Here is a 26,070-nt window from a genome sequence, read left to right as displayed (position 1 = left end):
GTCCAGACCGTCTGCCCCATCCCAAGGGAGTCTGTGTCATGACCCAGGCTCTCACCCACGCATTTCCGGTCTCACTCACAAGGTGGGCAGCAAAGCCCATGTTTTCAGTACAACCACATCCTAAGAAAATAGAATGGACTTGTTCCTAACTGGCAACCTAATTTTTCAACACCCTTAGCATCCAGGAGGCTTTCTCACCCCAACCAGGTCCTTTTCTGTCCCTGGGGAATTAGCCTCTGCACCAGGGTCCGACCACCGTAGCACACCAGCGGAGACCCACCTAAGGCCAGAGCTCCCTGGGCCTCCCCAGGCGAGACCGGCCCCTAGAGACCTCAGAGAGGTCCGGGGACTTTTGTCCTATGCCTGACTCCATCAGGATTCCTCAGGAAGGCCAGGTCAGGTGGGGCAGGGGGTGATGTTAGGTTTCCTTAGGACCGGGAACGGAGCCTGAGGTTGTAATGAAAGCAGCCTGGAGATGAGCGCTGGGGCTGGCTTGGGGTTGGGATTAGGAGGGGTTGGGATTAGGAGAGGTTAGGACTGACGCTACGGGCCCGGACCAGGCTAAGGGGGAGCGGAGTTGAAATGGGGGTTGAGGTTAATAACAAGGTGTAGGGGGAGACGGGACACCGGTGAGTGTTTCAGGGGAGTCACTGGCCTGGAGGGTGAGGACTGGTTATCATGCGTCAGGTTGTAGCAGACGCTGAGGGGAAATGAGATAAACTGAGGCAGAAGGCCACCTCCCTTCTCTACCCCCCTCTCTAGGGCACAGCTAAAGGTCAGCTGGGCCCACAGAGCGGGTGCTATAACCCAACCCACCAGGCCCGGCCTCTCACCAAGCCCTGGCCGTGACCTCAGAGGAGGGGCCAGGCCGCACTCAGCCTCCCCAGGCCAGCAGCCCTGAGCTCCAGCCGAAGCATGGCCCCGGGAGCCTCCTAAGTTCAAGTCCCAGGCCTCCCACCTAGGAGCTGCGTGACTTCCGGAAGTACAGTCCACCTCTCTGCACCCACCTACCTCAGCCCTAAAACGGGGAGCAGAGCCCTCTCCTTGAAAATGACTGGGAGGATGCGATGAAAGCACCCAGCACCCAGCAGGGACCCAACTCAGGCCAGTTGCCTTCCCCCTGGGGGATGGTGGGGAGGCTGGGCCGGCATCAGAGCCAAAGCTGGACGCTGGAGCAGGAGCCAGGGGGGACGCCGGGCCGGTCTCGCATACACACCCACCCGCCGCCCACCCTCCCACCCGGCCCCCAAGAACCCCTGCTGCCCCCCCTTCACACTGGACTCGGCCCTTTGCTAGCAGGTTTTATTTTTTGTTGGCTTGTGTTTTGTTTTTTCAGGCAGCAGCTCAGCTGATTTTTTTTTTTTTTTTTTTTTTTGATTCGATCCAGCAGTCGGACCTTCCTTCCTGAGACTCGAGAGCCTCACCCAGATTCTCATCCCTTCCTCCCGCCCTGAAGGTCACACGACAAGTCACGGGAGTCCCAGAACGCCAGGGCGGGAAGGGGATCCCCCAAGCCGATCCTCTTGCTTTGCAGAGGGGTTGTCCCGAGGCCCCCAGCAAGTCAGGCCAAGCAATGCCCTTCCCCAGGCCAGGCGGTTCCCTGCAGTTTGACACCGGTTTACCAGGCACCTTCTAGGAGGGCGGAGAGGGCGGCGAGGGTGGGGGCCTGGGGAGCGCAGAGCCTGGAGGGGAGGTCGAGGGAGGTGGGTGAAGAGGAAGCAGCTGTTCAGTGCGGGGCAGTCAGACAGCTGGAGGGGCCGGGGGAGGAGAGATTCTCAATTCTGGATTGAACTCAGGAGTACAGTTAGTTACCCGTGGTTGAGGGAACTGCACGGGCAAGGCCAGGAGAGGGGGTTTATGGGTATCCGCCCAGCACACCCCTCCCAGCCTCCCAGTCGTAAGAGCTGCTCCTAACTGTGGGCCAGGTACCGTTCTAAGGCTTTTATGTATATTCACTTATTCGGTCCTTACAACAACCCTAGGAGATAGATACGGTATTTCCCCCATTTTACAGATGAAGAAACCGAGGCACAGGGAGGTTAAGAGATTTGCTCACGCTGACACAGTTAGCATTCACTAGAGCTGAGATCTGAACTGGACAGCAGCAGGGTAACCACCAAGAGTTTCACAGAAGAGGAAGACAAGGTGACGGGGAATGATCTGGAGCAAGCGAGAGGCCAGGGCTTCCCGCCGCAGCAGCTGCGTCTCTTACCCCCGTCAGCACTGCGGGGCTCAGCCACAGCCAGGGTTGGAAGCATGGGCGCCCCATGGGGCGGAGTTCAAATCCCAGCGTGGACTCCCCTGCAGAGGAGCATGCGGCCGAGGCCGACCCCTGGCTCCCTGGAGCCTTGGGGAAGGTACAGCGCCGCCCTTCCTCCAAGTTGTGGGGAGGCCACAATCGGGGCACCCTCAGCCCAAGGTGGGTACCTTCCTACCAGCCCACCGTCCACTCCCCAATCTAAGCCCTCCGGACCCTCAGAGGCCTTGTGCCGACACCTGACACATCTGAGGCTGCCAACAACACAGAAAGATGGCCCCTGGGGGAGGGGAGGGGACACAGCCGACCCACTCCAGCCCCGTGGAAACTGAGGCACAGAGCAAGGAAGTGACGGCCCATGTCTCCCACGCAGGGGACGAGGGCAGTGAGCAGACACAGGGCACCTGCCCTGGCAGCTTCCTGGGGAAGGACGGGGGTGGGGCAGCAAGAACACAGGCTCCGGGGTCGGGCCTGTGGGGTCCTCTCTACGTTTCACGCCTACCAGAACCTAGCATCTTCCCTGAGATGCTTGCCAACAACTCAGAAGCCCGGGCCCCACCCCTCGATATCCCGACCCCACACTCTGGGTTGTGGGGTGCAACCCAGGCATCTGTATCCACTCCCACATGATTCTGAGGACCAGCCAGGTCAAGAGCCCCCCAACTCCTCAGGGAAGGGTCCCCTGTAACAGCAATGCAGACAGGGGCCACCCACCCCACTGCCTAGGCTTAGTGCCTGGAATCAAACCTGAAATTCACCAGAGGGGCCTAGATTTCAAGGAAGACCTCTGGCCCGTCCGCACCCACCGTAGAGCACCCATTGCACAGCAAGGAGTCGATTTAGTAAAACAAGTGAATAATCACCCTCCCTGTTTCCTCTTTGGGATAAATCTGAATATTCAGGGTCCTTAAGGCCAAGTACACCAGAATTTTCTTGGTACAATGGCCCACTCACCCCCAAACACACACACACACACACACACACACACACACACACACACACACGCACACACCAGGCCTTCGGTTCCCAGCAACCAGCCTGGTGTGGGAGCAGCTGGAGGGCAGGGCCAGCAAATGGTTAGAAGAAGGCAAGCCTCTCCCCAACTTTAACTTCTGCTTTCCGTAACCTCCTCTGGAAATCCTTCCCACCTAAGGCCCCAGCGGATTCAGATGGAAGTTTCTACCTGTGGGCTCTGGTGACATCTGGATTCGCACAGAAAGCATGTGGGGTTTGTGGTGAGTTGTTTTTCAAACTTATCAGACCAGATGCTCCCAGTCCCTTCCTCTCCCTGTTCTCCTCCTCCCCTGCCCCACCCTGACACACACAAAGGGCCGGCTCTGGGTCTCCTTTATTCACAACGGGCTGTGACAGACCCCAGTTCAAACCCTAGCTCAGCCCTTTTAACTTTTCTGTGCCTCAGTTTCCTCACCTGCAAAGTGGGGGTAGCCGCCTCTTAGGGCAGTTGTGAGAATTAAACTGAAGAGGGCATGGAAATTTCAGGAGAGGACGCCTGTCACAGGATGTCCTCAGCAGAGGTCCTCACTACGAGTGCTAGCTTTGAGTCACCCAGGGCTACTCACCCTCCCTGAACTCTGCCCACACCCTTCTGTCTCCCCCTCCCCCCTTCCCACACAACCCCCCCTTGCCCTCCCCTCCTTTCCCCTCCCCCTCCCCCTCCCTCCCACTGGATCCTGAATGCATCCTGAGAATATCTAAACCCCAGGGTTGCATCTGCCTTGAAGAAAATGGATTTAGGGGAAACTCAAACAAGATGATGGCTGGGCGAGGGTTTTATGAACTGTCTGTGCTGCCAGGGTGGGAGCAGAGAGGAAGATCCCACTCAGACTCTAATTCTTGGGCCACTGACTGAAGGGAAAGGGTCCCGGAAAGACCAGCAACTTCGAGCAAACAGGCTGGGCCTGGCTGCCGGGCCGTACATGCTGCTGGGTGCAGAGGGTGTGGCATCTGCGGCCGCGGCCCTAGGCTTGGGGATCAGCAGGAGTGAGGCAACCACCGCAGGTCTTGGAATGAGTGCAGGGGACTTCCTTGAATGGTGCAACGGAAGGGAGGGGTGAGCCAGGGTCAGACCCCAGCCCTGATCAGCTCAGCAGGCCCACTCTGGGGTCCAAGGACAAGTTCAGGCCCAAGCTCATCCGCCGACTCCCTGCGCGCCTGGAGGCAGGACAGCACAGTGCTTAGAGGCCACTGACCACTCGCTTCACCTGCCCAGGCCTCCCATTTGCCCCTGTGAAATGGGAAGCACGGCCTGGGAAAGTCCATCTTAGCAGATTCCCTCAAGAGGAGCCTGGCTCCAGCGCGCTGCTTAAGGCCACTGTGATTCCATGACCCCAGTCACCACAGGGTGGCTTCCTTCCTTCCGTCAGCGCTGGCAGAGCATGAACCAACCGTCCAGGGGCGGACACGAAGGGCCAAGCCCATGCCCCAAAGGCCTGCCCATCTCTGCCAAGCAGCCCCACCTCCCTGGCTACAGCCCCCCAGCCCAGACCACGGCCCGCCTGCCCGCAGACCCTCCTGACCGAAAACTGTCTCCAAAACAAATCGATGCTAATGAGCTGCTGCAGGGCCGGCCTACACATCTGCTCAGCAGAAGTCCCACTGCAGACTTCACCAGCATCCCTGCCCGCTCCCGCAGCCTGCGACCCTTGGGGGGTGGGGGTGGGGAGAAGGAGCGAACTCAGTTGGAAATTTCACTCTAAAAGGATGAAGATATACGCGGCTAATGCACAGCACATCCTCCTGGGCCCACCCTCCAGCACACAGGCCCAAGAGAAGGAGGTCCAGCTCGCAAGGGTGGGGATGGGGGGGGTCACCGACGAAATGCTCCAGCCTCGCCTTTTCTTTGGCCCCAACCAAAGGCAAACCACACCCAAGCGGCCCCAGCATCTGGAGGAGTTTCAGGAGGCTGGTGGTTTCCACAGTAACAAAGGGTGAGGGGCTCCTTGTTGACAAATTGCTTCCCCACCCCCATCCCCCGCCAGCGCCCAGCCTTTGGCCTCCGGCCCTGACCTCTGTTTTCCTGGGGTTCCCGTAGTTACAGGCTGGTGTCCTCCAGCTGGGCGAGGACCTCGGAAAGCCTGAAAATGTGCCCTTCTCCCCGGGTGCCGGCCACCCCCCTGGCCACGCCAAGGCGGCCAGCTGCCCCCTTTACTGCGGCTTGTAAAAGATCAGAATCGCCCCGCCCAGGGAGCGGGGCGGGCAGGTGGCCGGCGGCACGGCCCAGTTGTCCAGGCCGCCTCGCAGGGGTGGAACTCTTACGAAAACTGAGCCCCCGGAAAGGCTGGCTTCCCTGCCCCAGACTCAGTTCCAGGGGGATGACCCAGGCCAGTCCCCCGGGGCAGGCGGAAGGTAAGGGGAGGGTTTCGCTTCTTTTACCAGGTCTAGGAAACTATTCACGAGCCCCGGTGGGGGCCCCGTGCCTCCGACACGGGCTGGGGGCGCTGTCCGATATTGAGGGCGGGGGACCAGGAAGACGCAGGAACTCAGAGAGAGACTCCCACAGCGGGGCAGGCGGAGAGACGGAGAGAAAACATAAAGGCAGAGGCACAAACCCAGGGAAATGGAAAACAGGCAGAAACGGAGAAACAGAAAGAAAGGGACAGAACCAGAGAAAGAGAGGAACGGAAATAGAGAGACAGGCAGATGGGGAGACAGGCAGATGGGGAGAAACACAGAGAGAGACAAAAAGGAGGCAGAAACGTACGGGAGTGGAGAGGCTCGCGGCGCGGCGAGGCCCGGACAGAGCAGCGGGGACGCGCGAGCCCCGCGGCCGAGCTCCGGGCGCTGCCCCGGCGGCCGCGCGGCCCGACCCGCCCTCGACCCGCCCGGCTTTCTCTCGGCCGCGCATCTCCCTCCCTTTCTCTCTTGGCCGCGGAACTCCTACCGAGAAATGGAAACCCCCGTTGAGTCGGGGGACCGGCTCGGTGCTCCCTGGCCACCCCGTGCCGCGCCCACGTCCCCAGCCCCGGCGCCCCGAGCCCCCCGCGCTCCCGGGCTCGGCGGCGGCGCCTCCGCACGGTGCCCTGGGCCGGCGGGAGGGCCGGGGGCGCGGCGCTGCGCCTGCGGCCGAAGCCTCTGGAAGCTGGGCGCCCGCGTGCCGGCCCGGGCGGGACTTACCGCGCGCGCGGCGGCGGTGGGGAGCGCGGCGCGCCCGCCGGTTCCTGCGGAGCTGTCTGCGGGCCGCGGGAGGCAGGCGCGGCGCCCCCGGGAGGCTCGGGGAGGCGGCCGGCAGGGCTGGCGGCGGCCCCGCGAGGCTCGGCTGGGCTGCGCTGCGCGCTGTCTGCGGCCCCGGGCGGGCGCGCGGTGCGGGGGAGCGGCGAGCCGAGCGGCTCCGACGTCAGGGGTGTCTCCGCTCCAAATAGGGAGCGAGGGCGGGGGCAGTGGAGGGAGGGACGCGAAAAAGAAAGAGCGGGCGGGCGCGCTGGGCCGCTCCCTCCGGGCGCGCAGGAGGGGGCGCCTCAGCCGCCCGGGGCCCCGGCCCCTTCTCCCCGTCGCCCTCGAGCCCCGGGCCGGGCTCCGGCGCGGTCCGACGGCGCGGCGGAGCTACCGGGGCCGCCCTGGTCGGCGCCCTAGGGACAGGGCAGAGAGCCCGGCGCCCCGGCTCGTTCTAAAGCGCCCTCCGCCGGATTTCTCTGCGCTCGGACTTCTCTCCAACTTTCCCCCAGCCCGGCCATCGGGCCGTGCCAGGCCTCCGGGTGACAAAGATGGAAGTGTTCCTTTTTGTGGGAACCGGGTGCTTCAGTCTTGCTCCGAGGGTGTGGCGCCCCAGTCCACCGAGCCGCGGCACCAGGAGACTGTCCTCCCTCCTCAGTCCTGCGGTGCGCCCAACCTATCCGCTCCCGGCCGTGCGACCCGGGGCTGGTCCGCGCTCTTAGTTCCCTAGTGTCACTCGACCTCCGCCGGGCCTCGCCTCAGCGCCAGGCACTTGGCTTAAGTGTGCAGAGAAGGGTCTGAAGAGTCCAGAGGAGGACTATTCGGAACGTCGGAACCTGGGCTCACTTCTCTGACTCCTGCGAAGAGCAGAGCGCCCAGCGCGGCGTCCCAGCCTCAGCTGTTGGGTACGGGGGTACCCAGCTTATCAGCCTGCACTTGGGCACTCGGGCGGGTTTCGGTCGTGCCCTCTCTGTTTGGTGTGCCAGTGAAGTGAGAAAATAGCTTTGCTCCTGGAAAGTAGTAGCCCGGTCCTGAGACAAGATTTCGGAATTTTGCGTTCTACCACAGTGGTGGGTGTCCATGCATCTCGCCCCAGCCTGGCTGGAAGCCCCAGATGGAAGCAGCCCTGCTCATCCAATGTCACAGGTTGCTGAGCATCCTGGTGGCTCCTAGTGGCCTGTTGATAATTCCATGGTGTACGCTGACCTACCTGCCTCTCCAAACCCAGTACTGCGTCTCTATGCCTCCTAGCTCTTGCTTGTGCTGTTCCCTCTGCCTGGGGTTCCCTTGCCCTCCTTTCATCTCCTGGTAAAGGCATTCTTCAAGCACCAGATTGGAAAGCCTTCCCAAGACCCAAGTAGCATAAACCCCTCCCTTCTCCGGTGTGATCCTGGAAGCACAGGATACATACCCTCTGTTCATGGTAATTTCCCTCTAGACTAGTTGAGTAGATCTCTTTCCTCCCCTTGACTGTGGGCTCCTTGAGGACAGGGATAACCTGTGTCAGTGTCCCCAGGGATTGGCAAGCAAGGGGTACAATATATTTGGCTGAATTAAGTAATTAATATCCCCCATAAATGTTTCCATGAGTATAACTATAATAATGCTCATAATAGCTCAGGCATATTGAGCACCTTCCTATACTACGTGCCTGGTCCCATTCTAAGCACTTTCCACCCACACAATAAATCTGTGAAATAAACAGCATTGTTATCCCCATTTCATAAGTGAAAGTACCAAGACCAAGAGAGAGAGGTTAAGTAACTGGCCTAAAGTCACACAGTAAAGGGGATGCCAGCTACCGTCTGTTGGAGGAACACATCCCACCAGGTGTCGCCTCACTGCGTGGTACACAGTAGGCACTCAGGAAACACTGACCCTTGTGCTCACCACTGCCACTCTCACTGTGCACCCCAGGTGGGGTGGGGACTGGATGTCTACATTTTCTAAGAACCCACCCCGCTGCAAGAAGCCAACTGGGTAGCCTAATGAGTTTGTCAAATCATACAGACAGCCTGAAGTAGAAGCCCTTGACAGTTCAGCCACCCAACCACCTAATCAAGGACATGGGGTTTGGGATTGGGTCACACCTGTCTGGTGAAGACTCGTAATTACAGGAGGGCTACCATGTGAACAAGGGGTCTGGAAGGTAACTTGTTAATACTATCAACAGCTATCACTTTGTGCCAGGCATTACACTAAGCACTATGCCTGCTTTATTGTATGGAAACCTGACCATAATCCTGTCATTATTCCCATTTTACAGATGAGAAAAATCAAGGCATCAGAAGCCTAGTTACCTGCCCAAGATCACACCACTAGTGATGGACAAAGTCCAGACTTGAATCCAGACCCGTCAACTCCAAAGCCCATGCTCCTTTGCCCACCACACCCTCTTGACTGCCTCAGAGCCCCTCCATCAGGCTGCAGCAAGGATGCTGCACCACCAGGACCCAGGGTGGTGGGGCCCCAGCAGGAAAGGCAGAACCTGTCACGTCAGAGTCTCCAAGCACACGGAGATGCACCTGGTTGGCAGCGGTGCGCCAGTTGCCCCAACAGGCCTGGCTGGCCCTGGGCACGGGCCTGAAGCCAGAGCCTGCTGGCCCTGGGCCAGCCTCTTGGGGCCGAGGTAATGTGGGGCCCAGAGCTGGGGTAGAGGGCTGAAAGCCTCCCTCCCCAGCTCATTAGCAAACATCTGGGCTCAGGAAAATGACCGACCTGGAATGTGACTGGACTACGGGGAGCTGCTCCCTCCCCGAGTCCTGGGAATGTGAGCTCCCTCCCGCAGGGCACGGGCTTGGGCCAGCTGTTTCCTCTAATCCCGTCAGCCTGGCCTCAACAGGGGTCCAAACCTCTGCACTCTCCCGGAGAAAGAGGGAAAACAAGAAAAGGCCTTCCCTCCCAGTCTGGCCCACTGACTCAGAAGGTCGGTCCTGGGGCCTGGGACAACCACAGTTCCTCCCTCTTCTGCAAGATAAAGACCAAGAGAGTCCACATGTCCAAATGTGTAGGTGGGAGGGGCCGTGAGGACTCATCACGGAAGGTTCTGGAGTCTTCCTGCTTGGGTTTGAATCCTTGCTCCCATCACCCACTGACTCTGTGCCAGTTGTTTCCTGTCTGGGCCTCGGTTTCCTTCTCTGTAAAGTGCAGCTGGTAACGGCATATACTCTCTAGAGTTGTTGCCAGGGCTCTCATTTATTTATTTATTAACATAAACTCTTTTATTTATTTGTTTATTTATTTTTGGCTGTGTTCCGTCTTCATGGCTGCGCACAGGCTTCTCATTGCAGTGGCTTCTCTTGTTGCGGAGCACGGGCTCTAGGTGCGCAGGCTTCAGTAGTTGTGGCACGCGGGCTCAGTAGTTGTGGCGCACGGGCTCAGCTGCTCCACGGCATGTGGGATCTTCCCAGACCGGGGAGCGAACCTGTGTCCCCTGCATTGGCAGGCAGATTCTTAACCACTGCGCCACCAGGGAAGTCCCTCTCATTTATTTAACAAATACTTTTGTGCAGACTGTGTGCCAGGCACAGAGGTGTCAGGGACACAACAATGGGCTGGACCAGCAAGGCCCCAGCCCTCAGGAAGCTTCAGTTCTGCAACAGGGAGGTGGAGCGTGTACAAGTAAAGAGGAGAATGGGTTTCTCATCATCTAAGTGTCACGGAGGAACTAAGCAAGCCAGAGTGAGTGATGGGATGGGAAAGCCTCAGAAGACATCTCAAAGAGGCGACGTTTAAGGTAAGATTATGATGAGAAGGAGGCAGGATTCAAGGAGATAAATGGATGCAAAGTGCTCGGCACAGTTCCTGGAAAATAGCACGTGCTCCAGAAAATGAAAGCTATTTTAGGGAGGTGTATAGCAGAGAGAAGGCAGGCAGTCAGAGTCCCTGGATCAAACCCAGGCTTTAGCACAAAGCTTTCTCTCACCCTCACTCAAGTAATGCACGTCCTGAGCCTCAGTTACCTCATCTGTGAAATAGGAATTTTAATAGTGCCCAAGTGCACGCTTACTGGGAGAATTCACTGAGGGACGTGTGCATGAAGCACAGAGCCTGGCACCAGCTCGGCCCTTAGGAAGTGAAAGCTACTAGTGTCGTCTTCTCCTTTCCCACGGAGGAAAAGGATTTGCCTAGGTTCACTCAGCAAGTCAGTAGCAGATCCAGGAGCAGAATCAGATCTTCTAACTTTGAGCCCACCCCCTGGGCTGGCTCTTGCCTTTTCCTGTCCCTGGGGGCTCAGGAAGCCTCTGGGCCCCATCTTGGGCTCAGAGAAAGCAGGAGGAGGTGACAATGCACTATAGGGTCTGCCCCTGAAGGCTACTGAGGGTGTGGGAGGTATGGCGTTGGCCCTGACTGGAGAGCAGAAATGAGGCCCCAAGGGGAACTTGTCCCCTGGAAAAATGTCAAATGCCCTTTGTAGGTAGGGTGGGAGACCAAAAATCAAGAGGGATCAAGTGCTAAGAAGGGGGAGATGAGAAGAGAGGAAGGTCAGAGATGAGATCTAAATTCGGGGAATTTCAGAGTGGAAATTTAAACTCAAGTCGGTCTGACTCCAAGGAATGTCCTTTTCCACTCCAGAGAAGCAATGGTGGTTATGGCTGTCTCCTCATCTGTAAGAATGAACATACCGATGTCACCAGGAATGTGACCTAAATGCCAAGGACAGGGTGCCAGGGGCTATCCCCAACCCCTCACTTTGCTCCTTGTTTGTTTGCTTCCTCCCCCCATCACTCTCCCTGTTTTCTTCAGCTGGGGTTGCCTGATCCCACGGTAACAACCCACCCACCTCCAAGTGACAGCACCAGAGCCGGGCTCTCAGGAAAGGGCCTTGTGCCTGGAATTCCTCCGCCCTGCTGCTGTGGTAAACACGGTGAACAGGGCTGCCAGGGTGGTGGGCAGCGTTAGGCAAGTCAATTCTTTTATAATGTCCCTTCTCCGTTGTTTCTTCCATTTCTCAGCTCCCAGCAGCCCATGTATATCCACAGAGAGTAGAAGAATTTTTCTCTCTCCTCAAGAGTTGGTCCTTCTGTATTTAATATCCCACAGAACAGCTTTTTTTCCTTAAGGTTTTTGTGCACCAGATAAAGTCTTTGAAAAATCCTCCTGTTAGGAACATGGGTATTGGAGAATTGGAAGGCACAAAAGAATATCGCCTGGGTGTCCGTCCAGCCCCTCTACCAGGGACCTGGCTCCCAACCACATCCACCAGTCAACACAAGGTACCTCCGCAGCCAAGTTTGTTCTCCATGAACCTGTCCTCCTGTGGCCCAGAGTGACACCTGACCCAGGCTGGGCCAATCAAGTCCTCTCTCTGAGGAATCCAAACAGAGAGGCATGGGGACTGTGCCAGGGAGCTGAATCGCGTTAGGGGCAGAATTCTAGAGAACTCTGGCTGCTGAAGGAGCTGATGAGGGGCTTGGTTCTCGCCCCTCTGCCCTTGATGTTCACCTTTCCCTGGACTCTCTGAACTTCTCCAGTATCTTACAACTTTAAGCTGATTGGAAGGAGTTTGTTGCCTACCTCCCCAAAAGTCTTGATTAAAACAACCTGTGTTTTTGACCACTTACTAAGTGTCCAGCGCAGCATCAGGAACTGGAAACAGAGTGAGGCATAAGGCCTGCCCTGGAAGGGAAAAGGGCAGACACACGGACAATGGGAAGTAGAGGAGCAAAGGACAAGCTCATTGGCAGGGAAGCTGCCCAGGCATGAGGCCATAGGGGTTCAGAGAAGGCAGCAGTCCCAAGGAGCTGGCATGCCTAGGAAAGGCTTGCTGGAAGAAGGAGGATTTAAACAAGGGCTCTGAGGTATGAGCAAGACTTGGACAAGTCAAGAAAGCCGTCCACACTAAGAAAGAAAGGGCCCGGAAAAAGGGTTTTGCACTGGACAAATATGTGGCCCTCAGACCTTCAGAGCACCACAGAAGAGACCATTAACACACACTTTCTGGATTGGCCCAGATGTTGCCTCAGAATCCTTCTTAACACAGCTCCCCTAGGCAGTCACCAAAATGGATACATTTGGCTTGTGAAATAAACATATTTGTTTGAATGAATTTGTCACTCCTAGGAAAGTGTGTTTCAGGAATAGATAACTAGTTTGATTGAAATAGAGGTAATAGACTAACATTCAGTTTCTCAGTGAATTTTTTTTTTTTTTTTTTTTTTTTCTCAGTGAATATCTATCGAGTGCCTACTATGTGCCAGGCTGTATTCAGGTACTAAGGATATGGCAGTAAAAAAGAAAACTCCAAAATAATAAAAATATCTACCCTCAGGGAGCTTACATTTTAGTGGGAGGAGACAGACAACCAACAAAATATGCAGGTAAAGATACAAACTGTGAGATCATGATAAAGGCCAAAGAGAGAAAGCAGAGAAGTGTGTTGTGGGGGGTGGGACGGGGGTGGGGGGGGAGGATTACAAAAACCAGAGCAGTCTGGGAGGGTCTCCCTGACACACACTGAGTAAAGACTTGAAAGAGATGAGGGAGCGAGTTGTGTGGACACCCGGGAGAAGAGAGGGAATATCCAGTGTGCTAAGACACAGCAGGGACAGAAGGGCTGGAGCAGAGGAAAAGGGAGCCGGTGGTAGGAGCCAAGGCCAGACTGGCACCAGGAGGGCCAGATCACGTAGGGCCTCAGAGGCCACTCTACTGACTTCGGCTTTTTCGCCAAATGGGATGAAGGCTTTGAGCAGAGGATTGACATAATCCAGTTTGTTTGTTTTTTTTTTAATTATTAGCACCTTTAATTATTATTTATTTATTTATTTATTTATTTGGCTGTCTTGGGTCTTCGTTTCTGTGCGAGGGCTTCCTCCAGCTGCGGCAAGCGGGGGCCACTCTTCATCGCGGTGCGCGGGCCTCTCACCGTCGCAGCCTCTCTTGTTGCGGAGCACAGGCTCCAGACGCACAGGCTCAGTAGTTGTGGCTCACGGGCCTAGTTGCCCCGCGGCATGTGGGATCTTCCCAGACCAGGGCTCGAACCCGTGTCCCCTGCATTGGCAGGCAGATTCTCAACCACTGTGCCACCGGGGAAGCCCCCCAGTTTATGTTTTAACACTGGCTGCCGTGTGGAGAATAGCTTTAAAGGGGGCAATAGTAATAATATAGTCTAACATCACTATACACCGAGCACTGCTCAAAAGGCTTTTCATATGTTCTCATGATGACATTTTGAGGTGGGTACTAGCATCATTGCGCCCACTTACAGGTGAGGAGACTGAGGCATGGACAGAGCAAACAACTTCCAAGGCCCCATAGCATCGAGTAAGTGTCAGAATTGGATTCAAACCCCAAAAGTGTGGCTCCAGAGCCCCTGCTCTTCGCCTCTATCTTACTCCATGGATGGGGTAAGGGGCATACAGTAGGAGGTAGAGATAGGGGCTACATGGTAGAGGACCTTCAATGCTAGGCTAAGAAATGTGGACCGATATTTTGTGCATTATCGGGGAACCATCGAAATTGTCTGAACAGGAAACAACACGCATTAAACCGAGTTAAAACTGGTAGGAGGGGGAGAGGCTGAAGGCTGGGAGGCCCCTGGAAGATCTGCAGAGATTCTGACAAAGTGAGAGCAAGTCCCCAAGGGTCCCCTTCCTCAACTAAACTGAGGCTTTACAGATCACAAGTCCAGGCCAAAAAGAAGTATTACGGCTGCTTTCTGGGGCCAAGGGAGAGGTGTCATTAGATGTGGCCACTAATTGACACGTTCTATGCCTCACCTTCTTTGGCTCTACCTCCTGGTCTTCAAGAAGGGTATCTACATAGATTAAGGAAAGATCTATAATTACCTTGATATTCCTTGACAAGAGGAAATTTCCTGGTAAAAGAAGCAGAACTTGGGTTTTATCCATGAAGTCCACTATAGAGAAAAGAGGAAGTAAAGTCTGGAACAGTGGTGGGCCTTCTCTTTATTTCTGGGGTGTAAAAGAGTCTGTCATGGGATATCACAATTGATAAACCTCCAGCTTAAAGGGGGATGATTATTTTGATCATAATTTGTTACATAATTGATTATAAGAGAATCTTATTTAGCTGGCTAGTTCACTTTTCTCCTCAAGAACAGAATGCCTGACCTCACATTTGTACTGTGTGACAGGAAGGGATCATTACAGCTGTCTTACAATGAGGCCCAGAGAGATCAAGTGACTTGCTCATGATTACGTAGTGACCCAGGGAAGCAGCTCCGATGAGAACAGAGGATGCTCTATGGTAAGAATTTTGGGAAGCCTTTCTTCCAATTGAAAGTCACTGACCCATAGAAATGACCAGTCAGGGCCACCCACTTAAAAAGTAAGTTAATTTAGGGGTTTTAAAAATATAGGAAACATTAGGACTTCCCTGGTGGCGCAGTGGTTAAGAATCCACCTGCCAATGCAGGGGACACGGGTTTGAGCCCTGGTCCGGGAAGATCCCACATGCCGCGGAGCAACTAATCCCGTGCACCACAACTACTAAGCCTGCGCTCTAGAGCCCACGAGTCACAACTACTGAGCCCGTGTGCCGCAGCTACTGAAGCCCGTGCACCTAGAGCCCATGCTCCACAATGAGAAGCCCGCACACCGCAACGAAGAGTAGCCCCTGCTCGCCGCAACTAGAGAAAGCCCGTGCGCAGCAACGAAGACCCAATGCAGCCAAAAACAAATACATTAATTAATTTAAAAAATATACATATAAGAAACATAAAATGCAACTTCCTAATTGAAAAATAGCAAGGATAAAACTATTCCATAAATATAATGATAATAAAAAATGGGTCTTGATCACATCCAAAGATACAGACAAGCAAGGAATGACAGACACTGGAAGACATGCAGACAAAGACTAAGAGAGGCCAGAGAGCACACGCACGCGCGTGCGCGCGCACACACACACACACACACACACACACACACACTGACTACCTCTCAAAGAATCACAGCATATTTCTACTCATGCACAAGTAGACCTAATTTATAAAATACTGCTCTCTGGAAACTAAATACCTTAGTGCCAAGTTTCACATTGTTAGATAAAGGAGTTATGGACGAGGGGAAGGCCAGACTAAACGCTAGGTTTTGGACTTAAGAAATCAGTACAGGGCTTCCCTGGTGGCGCAGTGGTTAAGAATCCGCCTGCCAATGCAGGGGACACGGGTTCGATCCCTAGTCCAGGAAGATCCCACATGCTGCGGAGTAACTAAGCCCATGCACCACAACTACTGGGCCTGCCCTCTAGAGCCCGCGAGCTACAAGTACTGAGCCCGTGAGCCACAACTACTGAAGCCCACACACCTAGAGCCCGTGCTCTGCAGCAAGAGAAGCCACAACGAGAAGCCCGTGCACCACAACGAAGAGTAGCCCCCACTCACCACAACTAGAGAAAGCCCGCATACAGGAATGAAGACCCAACACAGCCAAAAATAAAAACAAATAAATTAATTAATTTTTAAAAAATCAGTACAAACTCGAGGACACACACACACACCCCTATTCCCTAGCTCCATCTGCTGAGAGGCCTAGAAGCAATGACACACTAATAGCAATGAGCACACTTACTGATCTTGGTTTCTAACTACCATTCTCCACTAAAAGGAATTAGGGCTCCTTGGAGAAATGGCTGACTCCAAGGCTGGGGCAAAGCAAATACAAGAAGAGTCCGGAATATCTCGTGCTTAAAGAATGGACTAGATATGCCAAAGGATACAGGCAACAGCTTGAAAGAGCTCCTATTAGACAAATCTGAACAATTTGAGTAATAAATATTGACAGTAATGGATTATAAACAATTTAATAAAACAAGAATCCACAAGTCCACACTGATATAAACTAATGATCAAATAAATGGGGGGAAAGGGAAAGTTCTTCCTCATAGAAAGTCAAATAATAAGGAATAATGAATTTAGAAAATTATCAATGGATGCTAAAACTATGATAGTTTGATAAGGAACAGGATATTTACAGCCTCAAAAGTATCTCCCCACAACTTATTTATAAATTACAAAGAGAAAAATAATAAATTTACAGTGGAGAAACCAGGCAAACACCACTTTAACTGACCAGAGTTCACATCACTAATGTTGAGACAAATGGACATGATGTGCCTCCTGATATGATGTACTGAAAAGGACACAACATCACCTGTGCCAAAACTGCAAAACCTGAATCTAATCACGAGGAAACATCAGACAAACCCAAACTGAGAAACATTCCACAAAATAACTGGCTTGCACTCTTCAAAAATGTCAAGATCAAGGAAAAAAGCTGGGGCTTCCCTGGTGGCACAGTGGTTGAGAATCTGCCCGCCAATGCAGGGGACACGGGTTCGAGCCCTGGTCTGGGACGATCCCACATGCCGCAGAGCAACTAGGCCCGTGAGCCACAACTACTGAGCCTGCGCGTCTGGAGCCTGTGCTCCGCAACAAGAAAGGCCGCAATAGTGAGAGGCCCGCGCACTGCGATGAAGAGTGGCCCCCGCTTGCCGCAACTAGAGAAAAGCCCTCGCACAGAAACAAAGACCCAACACAGCCAAAAATAAATAAATAATTAATTAATTTTTAAAAAAAAGAAAAGAAAAAAAGCTGATGGACTGTTCTGGATTAAAGAAAGAGACTCGACAACTAAATACAATGCATCATCCTGGATTGGATCCTAGACTGGGGGAAGTCGATAGACAATATATTGTTTTGAAAATTTACAAAATTTGAACATGTACTGTGTATTAGATACTATTTTTATCAACGTTAATCGCCTGATTTGGGGACTTCCCTGGTGGCACAGTGGTTGACAGTCCGCCTTCCAGTGCAGGGGACATGGGTTCGATCCCTGGTCCGGGAAGATCCCACATGCCACAGAGCAACTAAGCCTGTGAGCCAAAACTACTGAGCCCACGTGCCGCCAACTACTGAAGACTGCGTGCCTAGAGCCTGTGCTCTGCAACAAGAGAAGCCACCGCAATGAGAAGCCAGCGCACCACAACGAAGACCCAACGCAGCCAAAAATAAATAAATAAATATTTAAAAAATTGCCTGATTTTGATAATTGCACTGTGGTTATATAAGAGAATATCCTTATTCTTAGAAAATATACATTGAAGTATTTAGGGGTAAATGGGCGTATCTCCAACTTCTCTCAAATGGCTCAAAAATACTATACATACACCAAGAATGATAAATGAGAAAAAATGTGAACAATTGGTAAACATGGGTAAAGGGTAAAAAGGAATTCCTTGTATTATTTTCACAACTTTTCTGTGAGTATCAAAATCAAAAGTTATCAAACAATTTAACCCCTTAAAAGTAAAACATAAAGGTAGTGAATATTACCAGTATACATTATAAAAAGTGTTTCCATTTTCTACCTGGTGATAGGGGTGCATTTTACTGTCTATAAATTATGTCTTTAAAAAAAAAACTAATTGGGACCTTCCCTGGTGGCTCAGTGGTTGGGAATCCGCCTGCCAATGCAGGGGACACGGGTTCGAGCCCTGGTCTGGGAAGATCCACATGCCGCGGAGCAGCTAAGCCCGTGCACCACAGCTGCTGGGCCTGCACCCTGGGGCCCACGAGCCACAACTACCGAAGCCCGTGGGCCTGGAGCCCGTGCTCCGCAACGGGAGAGGCCCCCGCACCAGGCTGAGGGGCAGCCCCCACTCGACGCAACTAGAAAGGGCCCACGCGTAGCAACGAAGACCCAACACAGCCAAAAATAAAAATAAATAAATTTATTAAAAAAAACAAAAAAAAACTAATTGAGAAGTATATATAGTTTTATTTTTTTTTTTGGCTGTGTTGGGTCTTCGTTGCTGTGTGGGCTCTCTAGTTGCGGCGAGCAGGGGCTACTCTTCTTTGCAGTGTGCGGGCTTCTCATTGCGGTGGCTTCTCTTGTTGCAGAGCATGGGCTTTAGGCGCGCGGGCTTCAGTAGCTGTGGCTCGCGGGCCCTAGAGCGCGGGCTCTAGAGCGCAGGCTCAGCAGTTGTGGCGCACGGGCTTAGCTGCTCCGTGGCATGTGGGATCTTCCCGGACCAGGGCTCGAACCCGCGTCCCCTGCGATGGCAGGCGGACTCTTAACCACTGTGCCACCAGGGAAGCCCCGAAAAATGTATATAGTTTTTAAGATACATAGGTCAATAAAATGTCATGATGCTTTATTACATTTGCAAGGATTTAGCAAAACTCATCAGTAATACTGACCTGACGCTCTGATTGACAATTATATTTCTAACTAATAAACACAGGAATTATTTTAACAAACATAGCTAATTTCAAATTGGATCAACTTGTTCTTATCAATTTAAACTCAATGAAACTCTGATTAATTTCAACTAATTCCATCAGGTTTGTATCAAATCATGTTTACACTGGCTTAAACCACTTTGAATGATCCTTCCCGGTTTAAACAGCTTTCAACCAGCATAGCAGAGCAGTTAAGTGTCTGGGTTCTGGAATCAGGTAAAAATCCTGCCTGTGTCACCTCTTAGCTGTTTATCCTTGAGCAAGTTAATTTATCCTTTCAAAATCTGTTTCTTCATCTATAAAATGAAGATAATAGTACTTCCTTCACAGAATTGTTGTAAAAATTAAGTATCATGATATACATAAAGCCTTAGAATAGTAACTAGCACACAGTAGGTGCCCAGTAAATACAAACTATTATTATATATTCATTTGAAGTGATCAAATTAAGTTCTGCCAGGCTCAAACTGGCTAGACCAGGAATAAAGATGAGTGACAGTTGATAATGAGCTCCTTTTTCTAGTCCCAGTTTCTTCCCTATTAAAGGCTCATCTTCTGCCCACTCCTGAACTCCTCCAGAATTCTTGACATCATCTTCCCCTACTTACATCTTCTGGCTCTGAACTCAAGTGAGAATCACACTATTGAAGCCAATTATCCTGAATGCAAATGCTCCGTACTTGTCCTGTTTCCTACCACGCCAGAAGTCCCTGGAGCTCTCGGGTTCCCGTTCTGTTTCTTCAGTGTCCTTTTCCCTCCTTCCCCTCTTGGCCTAGCACTGAGGCCGTGTGCTCAATAAGTAACTCTGGTCTTTGAAAAGCTCAGGTGGAGTTTCAGGAGGCTTTACTCGTGCATGTCTCAACGGAGTAGGGTGAAAATAAATGACACTGACGCCTATTCATGAAGATGCATAGTATAGTGTTTTCCAACAATTTTTAGGTTTTTTATCACCAGGAACTCATTTGAGACACCCATTCTCTCCCTCAGATCTTGCTAACTTAGACTCTAAGAGCCAACTTCTTGAACCCAAGAACTATACCCTCTTCCTGTTCTAGAACAGTCCCCTGACTACCTACCATTAATACCATGTGCTCTATTCTGATTCAAATAGCAGCATCTGCTTTTTAAATACTTGTGTTAGCATATATATTTGACCCTCAATGTCTGTAAGGTAGAAATCATCTTTTCCTCTCTTTACAGATGAGGAAACTGAAGTTTGAAGAGGCTAAGGAACTCCCACCATCACATGGCAAGTAAGTGGTGGAGGAGGGACTTGGACCCAGGTCGGCCAGCTGGGAACCCTAAGCTCTTCCCGTGGAGGCCCTGCCCCTCCCTCGTTCCCTGTTCCCTGTCCGTGCCCTCCCTTCGAGGCACTTTACTGCTGGCGCAGTTACCCTGACTCTCACCCTTGTTCCACACAAGACTGCTCAGCAAACACAGGAACGTCTGCCCTGCTCCTGCCAGGTCTGTTTACCCCAGCATCATACTTTAGTGTCCGAGGGGAAGTGGTGCTTGCAGCACACTTAGAGAAAAGAGTGGTGATAACTTCCAGATGAGCTTGTGATTCTAAATTTAACATTCCTTTCGGTACTGAGAATTTCCACTTTCCCCCTTCCACCCCTTGGCATTTATGTAATTATAAAGCATGCCACAGGAGATCGTTTGTCTCAGCACCACTCGGGACGAAGGCTGTTCCAGCCCCATGGAGTACATCCTTGTGGAAAGACTTTGCAGAATTTATTTGGACAGGTTCAAAAATAGTCCTTCAACAATACAATCAGATTGAACCATGACAAGTAAAATATAATTATGGCTTGGTTACATTAAAAAAAAAAAAAGTAAACAGTGAGGTTTGGGAAAACTAAAAGCAAAAGTACATAGATATTTCCTTCATTCCCAATTTCTGCATCTCCTGCAAGCAGGATTTCAAGACTGCATCCGTGGATCTTTTGAAATGGGTGAGAGAGGATGACAATCAAGGAGACAGCTCAACAGAGTGTGTTCTGAGGCCGTTTCTCAGAACAAAGGCATACTTCTGCACAAGGCAAATGTAGCCTGATAAAGGCTCCCCCAGTGGGTTCTCAGAATGCCAAAGCCATTCACCTAAATGAGTTCAAAATACATATTGTTCTGGGCCAAATTATACAGTGTCAAGTTCAGACTGTATGGATTTATATATGTTGGCAGGGCAGGCCACTTTTGGGGCACCACAGCTTTATCCCAGTATCCTGTGCCCAGTTGGGTTCCCATCACTCTCTCCCCAAACCCATGAATTTCCTTGCATTTGGTTCCAGAAGTGCAGACAAAAAGCAAAGTTTCACAGGCCCACAAGGGAATAGGGCCCCAGAGGACTTGAATTTCTGATGAAACTTAAAGGAGAACAGAATGTGTGCCTTTGCCAACAAGCTGGGACTTTCTGAAAGGTGATTTGAGACGGGAGCAGGGAGAGGGGACAAGATCGAGCATTGTGCTTTGGGCCAGTCTCTGCTAAGAGCTACAAGGCGGGAATACAAAGTACTCTGGAGTTAAAGTAAACAGCCAATGCTTCCCTTGGCTGGCCTTTGCCCAGAACTATTCCCTCACAGAGCTGTTTCTCAAAACACCCAAGTGGTGTTTCAAAGATGCCGGGCAAAGGGGTCCATCCGAATAAATGCCTAAAACCTAATAACGAATGACATAGAGAAGTCTGATTCCAGTGTCCATTTCCACTCCATATTCTACTGACACATCTAGAGAATTAGTGGGCATGCTGTGTTTTCTGTTTTTGTCTTTTTGGGGAGGGGACCTGTTATTCTCCTCTCTGCCTGAATAAAGATGGAAAAATTGGGAGGAAATAGTAACTTTTAAAGCGAATATGGAGAAAAGTGTAAGAGATGAAACGGGTTGTAAGGTTATTTTCCTTTTAATTACATGAGTGTCTTGATCATGGAATGAAGAGGGCACGGTGAAAAGCAGCGGAATGGCTATGGCAGGCCAGGGCCATGACTTCCAGTCCTGGGCTCAGGCCCATCTTTGGGCTTCAACTGATCCAAAGAAATGAAAAAGCCCAGAGAGCAGAGGAGCCTGGACAGTTTGTAGGGCCGAGAGCCACTGCTGCCTGTTTTGGTCCAGAGTTTAGCACACCTTTCTGGGAAGGGGGCTGGGGTGAAGGACGAGGAAGGAAAAGGGGAGAAGGTATACCTACACTTGCAAGAACTGTCTAATCACTGTTCCCGAAATGGGGTCAGACCCCAGCCCCACCCTGATGCCCACCCCATCCCTCCACACCTCTCCTGCCCCTGCACACTCTGGCTATACTGACCTACTTCTGGTTCCCCAACAGTAAAACGCACTGCCATGATTCTGAGCCTTTGCAAAAGCTACCTTCCCTCTCTTCCTGTCTGTCTGGAAGGTCCAATCAACTTCAAGTTTCAGTCCATGTCCTCTCCTCCTCTGCCAGGCCATCCTAAGGAGACTTAGTTGCTCCTTCTCCTTTGCTGTCACTGCACTTTGTCTACACTCCTCCTCGTCCAGTGTCAAAAAGAGTTTGTGTGTCTGTCTTTGCTTCAGACTCTAAGCTCCTTAAAGGGGCCTGTGTCTTGTCTCTCATCCATTTATCTCTGCTGCCTATAACCGTGCTCAGCTCATGGCAGATGCTCAATCAACATTTAAAGGGACAAGTGGGATCCAGTTCCACCCATCTAAATTTTATTATAAAGAGAGAGAAATAAGATCTGAAAGACTGAGCTCTGAGATTCTGCACATTTTTAGAAGAAATTGCTACAATACTACTTTTGTGTCTAGCCTCCCTGGTTCAAGTGAAACCAAAGGGATTCACAGAGGGGCATGAGTAGTGGCCCTTTTGTCCTCAGACTTCAGCTGCTATGTGAAGATGAAATCAACCCCAAACATGGCCTTCCGGCCAGCTGTGTGAGCCACGAGCTCTCCCCAGCCCCCAGGACAAAGCCCCCAGTGCTGAGGCCCAGACGGTGCCAAGCTCCTTGAAGCTGTGGGGAAACATGACATCAACGGAGTGAGCCACTGACAGACACAGTGAGGTTCCGTACCTGCCAAGACAGCCCACTACCTGACCTCAGCGCAGCAGACACAGCTGAGACGTGCCCAGCCAGGTCCAATGATGAGAACATAGGGTTTTAAAGAACGGCCAGAGCAAGCGAGGATCCTCAAGGCATTTGTCATCTTCTTCGGACAACGCAGCAGCACTCTCCAAGCTCCGATTTATGAGGTGGAAGCAGCTCTGAAACTACACGTTAAGGGGCGAGTGGGGAGGAATGCACAACGGCTGTGGTTCCAGGAAGGCTCTAAAGAGAGGTTGGGACCAGGCGGTTACAGCTGCTGGCAGTCCAAATATTCTTTTCCTCCTGCTCAGAGACCAAAGGCAAAGAAACACAGGCAATGCACTGGGCTGCCTATTTGTGTTTAATTTATTTCTTTTAAGACCACCTCCTTGCAATTTACAGAGAGAAAATACAAAACAAGAAACAGACTTGGTTTCAAATACATAAACAGTGTGCTGGAGTTTAAAGCATTACTGATAACATTGTTACAGAAGAGTGTCAGCTTACTCCAGGGCACTTCAGTATTCCTGAGGAATAAACATGATTTCTCTTTCCCTCCCACCGGGATGTTCTCAGATGTAAGTCACTGCTCCTGCTCCTGTAAAGTAAGGACACTCAGGTTAGAACTGTGCACACAGCATTCTGACAACCCTCTCTAACTTGCTGCCGCAGGTCAGACCGAGGACCAACGGGCCCCAAGCCTTACCACTCTGTTCGCTTTAAATCTGCCCCACAAGAAGACTGTATCCTTCCAGCCCAGGTTCTTCAGAGTGGCTCCTCAATCTTTGAGGGGGGAAAATAGAAAAGGAACGGAACAGGGCTGAACAGGCGGTACCTGGATAACTACATTCGTAAAACCCATCAAAGGGACGGATCCCAGGTGAGGAGAAAGAGCGCGGCTCTGGAATCAAATGGCCTACTAATGACAGGAACTTCGGCAAGTTTCTTAACCTCAGTAAAATTTGGCTTTCTCAAAGATGAAGCACCTAGGATGGTCCACAGGTCATAGCAGGCACTCAGCAAGCAATTACCATGATATGACTACACTGAAAAAGCCCCAAGTTGGGATTTTGTTCCTCTTTTCAGGGAATGGAGGATGACGACATCAAGGCACAGACTCCAGTTCAGATAAAGTTACAAGGCCATTTTGGAGCAGTACACACAAGGCTGTAAATACTGTAACAGTATTTTCCACAGTAACTCCCAGCCATTAAATACATCCACGTATAATCACCCCGAGCCATTATCCATGACAACTCAGTTTGGAACAATGAAAACATTTCAAACAATTAAAAGACCTGAAGCTCCTCTCCCTGTTCCTTTATGTTCTCCTCTAACTTCAGCCGTGGCGCCAAGAGAGCGAGGCGCCAGGGAGCAGTGGAAACCGCCTGTCGTCAGCGCTGATGCCACGCAGCTGCGCCTCCGCTCACTCGCGCTGTCCCTCTGATTGCCTCACCCTGGCTCCGGCGCAGGGGTGGGTCATGGCCACGGAGGGCCTGGGAGACGCCTGCCAGGCTTTCCCGCTGGCCGACTCCCCGGCTCCCAGTCCTCGCCCCAGGCCCGCACAGGCTGGTCAGTAGGCAGCTGACCGTCTGAGCACGTTCTCAGACAGAGGCGACCAAGCTGTGGTGGCACACTGTCATTTAAGATTCGGTCACCCTTGTGGCTACAGCTTTTGACCAGAACTGGGACACTCATCTGTACCTCCTTTTCTGCCCTACTTGTTATTATGGTGGAACAATGAACGAGTCAATCACCCTTTCTTAGTTGGCCTCAATTATAATAACCAACATTTCTATTTATATATATATATAGATAGCACCTCATAGCTTAAAAACATTTTCACATTTAATCCTCACAACAACCCTGTAGGCAGAAATTACTACCCTCATTTTACAGACAGAAAACAATCTCAGAAGTGAAAAACTCAAGAGCACATAGAAAGCAAGTGATGGACCAGGACTCACATCTGGGTCCTGTGCTCTTTCCACTGGCCCCCTGCTGCTGCCCAGATCACAGTGATTCTAGCTCCAGGGTAACCAAGAAAGTAGATGATTCTACACATCCAGAGACTGTGAAGCTCTTCATGAAGCTTGTGTTGCTATAAAGGTCATGCCTTAATAAGCCTGAGGCCATAGGCACATCTAATAAGATACACAATTTATTTCATTCATTTATTTTACATTTATTTGAGCACCTACTTTGTTCCAGGCCCTGGGGATACAAAAATAAATAGCACCTCTGTCCAAGGGCTGCTACACACAAAAACTTTAGGAACCGTGCTACCTCCTTCCTCTTGAGGCATGTGTTACACTTTTTCATCCTGTCTGCATCATTAAAAACCCATCTGTAGACAAGGACTTCGGCAGAATCATGTGGGACTCACAGTCCAGAACCTGCCCTCTTCAGTAGAAAGCAGAATAACGGCTGAGTTCAGAAGTCTTTAGGTTTAGCTTGAATGTGTGTGAGATGTTTACAGGGCACTCTGAGATCTCGAACAAAAGTGCTACCTATAGATATCAGATATTTAATATGGATCTACTTTACCCTAATGATAAACGCTGAGCACTTAGGATCTCAGTGGTGCCACAGTGACATGACAGTGTATTTATCAATTATATGCACTCTAAAGAATTCTTCGGGGACTCAGGAGAAAGAAAGAGAAATATCAATTCTGTACATACTTTGACATATTTTCCATGTAGAAGATATGGAGCCTGGAAATCATGCTGACAGTTGGAGTAGGCCATTCCCAACCCCATTCCAGAACCAAAGGCTAATGGCCACATTCTTCCTGGTGAGCAGAAAAGGAAAATCCCAATAGGGAACCATTAAGAGAAAATAAAGCTTTTCTCCAGCTTAAATACATTTGCTTAGGGTTCAATAAATACTCAACATGCATCATACTGTTGACTATAATATGCCATACACTTCTGTCAACGTTTAATCACCAGCCAAAAAATGGGAAAGGGGGCTCTATTAAGTACCCATGCTGCTAGATTTGAGGTATTAATAAGTGGTACAATATGAAAACAGTAGACACAGTTGAACCTCTTAACTTTTCTGTGTCAGTTCTAACCATTTGCCCATTTTAACTAATTCTTAAACTTAGAAATAAAACCACCTTTCGGTAAGGTCTTTGAATTTTTAAAATATGTAAGAATTTCTGGAACTTCCCTGGTGGCGCAGTGGTTAAGAATCTGCCTGCCAATGCAGGGGACATGGGTTCGAGCCCTAGTCCGGGAAAATCCCACGTGCCTCGGAGCAACTAAGCCCGTGCACCACAACTACTGAGCCCACGTGCTGCAACTACTGAAGCCCGCGCGCCTAGAGCCCGTGCTCCGCAACAAGAGAAGCCACCGCAATGAGAAGCCCGC

General features: G+C 51.4%; 2 protein-coding genes and 1 long non-coding RNA gene across 5 annotated transcripts in view; 1 reads left to right on the top strand and 2 right to left on the bottom strand.

Annotated features, from left to right (window-relative positions):
- Window positions 1-6,541, bottom strand: part of NBL1 (NBL1, DAN family BMP antagonist) — an 11,646-nt gene extending 5,105 nt beyond the window's left edge. For both annotated transcript variants that reach the window (XM_068539050.1, XM_068539051.1), the window contains exon 1: window positions 6,392-6,541. The gene's annotated coding sequence lies outside the window, so the exon portion shown is untranslated. The remainder of the gene's footprint in view (window positions 1-6,391) is intronic.
- LOC137761920 (uncharacterized) lies at window positions 5,474-26,070 on the top strand. 2 transcript variants are annotated; one of them, XR_011073469.1, is made up of 3 exons: window positions 5,474-5,623; window positions 19,836-19,888; window positions 25,910-26,070. It is a non-coding gene; the product is annotated as an uncharacterized lncRNA (long non-coding RNA). The 2 variants fall into 2 exon arrangements; XR_011073468.1 differs by lacking the exon at window positions 25,910-26,070 and adding an exon at window positions 23,366-24,001.
- MICOS10 (mitochondrial contact site and cristae organizing system subunit 10) overlaps window positions 23,042-26,070 on the bottom strand; it is a 35,630-nt gene continuing 32,601 nt past the window's right edge. The window contains exons 3-4 of the mRNA XM_068539052.1: window positions 25,378-25,487; window positions 23,042-23,291 (exon numbers count right to left, since the gene is read on the bottom strand). Of these exons, the coding sequence (XP_068395153.1) occupies window positions 23,277-23,291; window positions 25,378-25,487 (125 nt within the window). The 3' untranslated portion in view covers window positions 23,042-23,276. The remainder of the gene's footprint in view (window positions 23,292-25,377; window positions 25,488-26,070) is intronic.

This window comes from Eschrichtius robustus, chromosome 3 (genome assembly GCF_028021215.1).
Source record: "Eschrichtius robustus isolate mEscRob2 chromosome 3, mEscRob2.pri, whole genome shotgun sequence".
In the NCBI taxonomy this organism is placed as follows: domain Eukaryota; kingdom Metazoa; phylum Chordata; class Mammalia; order Artiodactyla; family Eschrichtiidae; genus Eschrichtius; species Eschrichtius robustus.
Note: the sequence above shows the minus strand (reverse complement) of the source record. Positions and strands in the feature narration are given on the sequence as shown.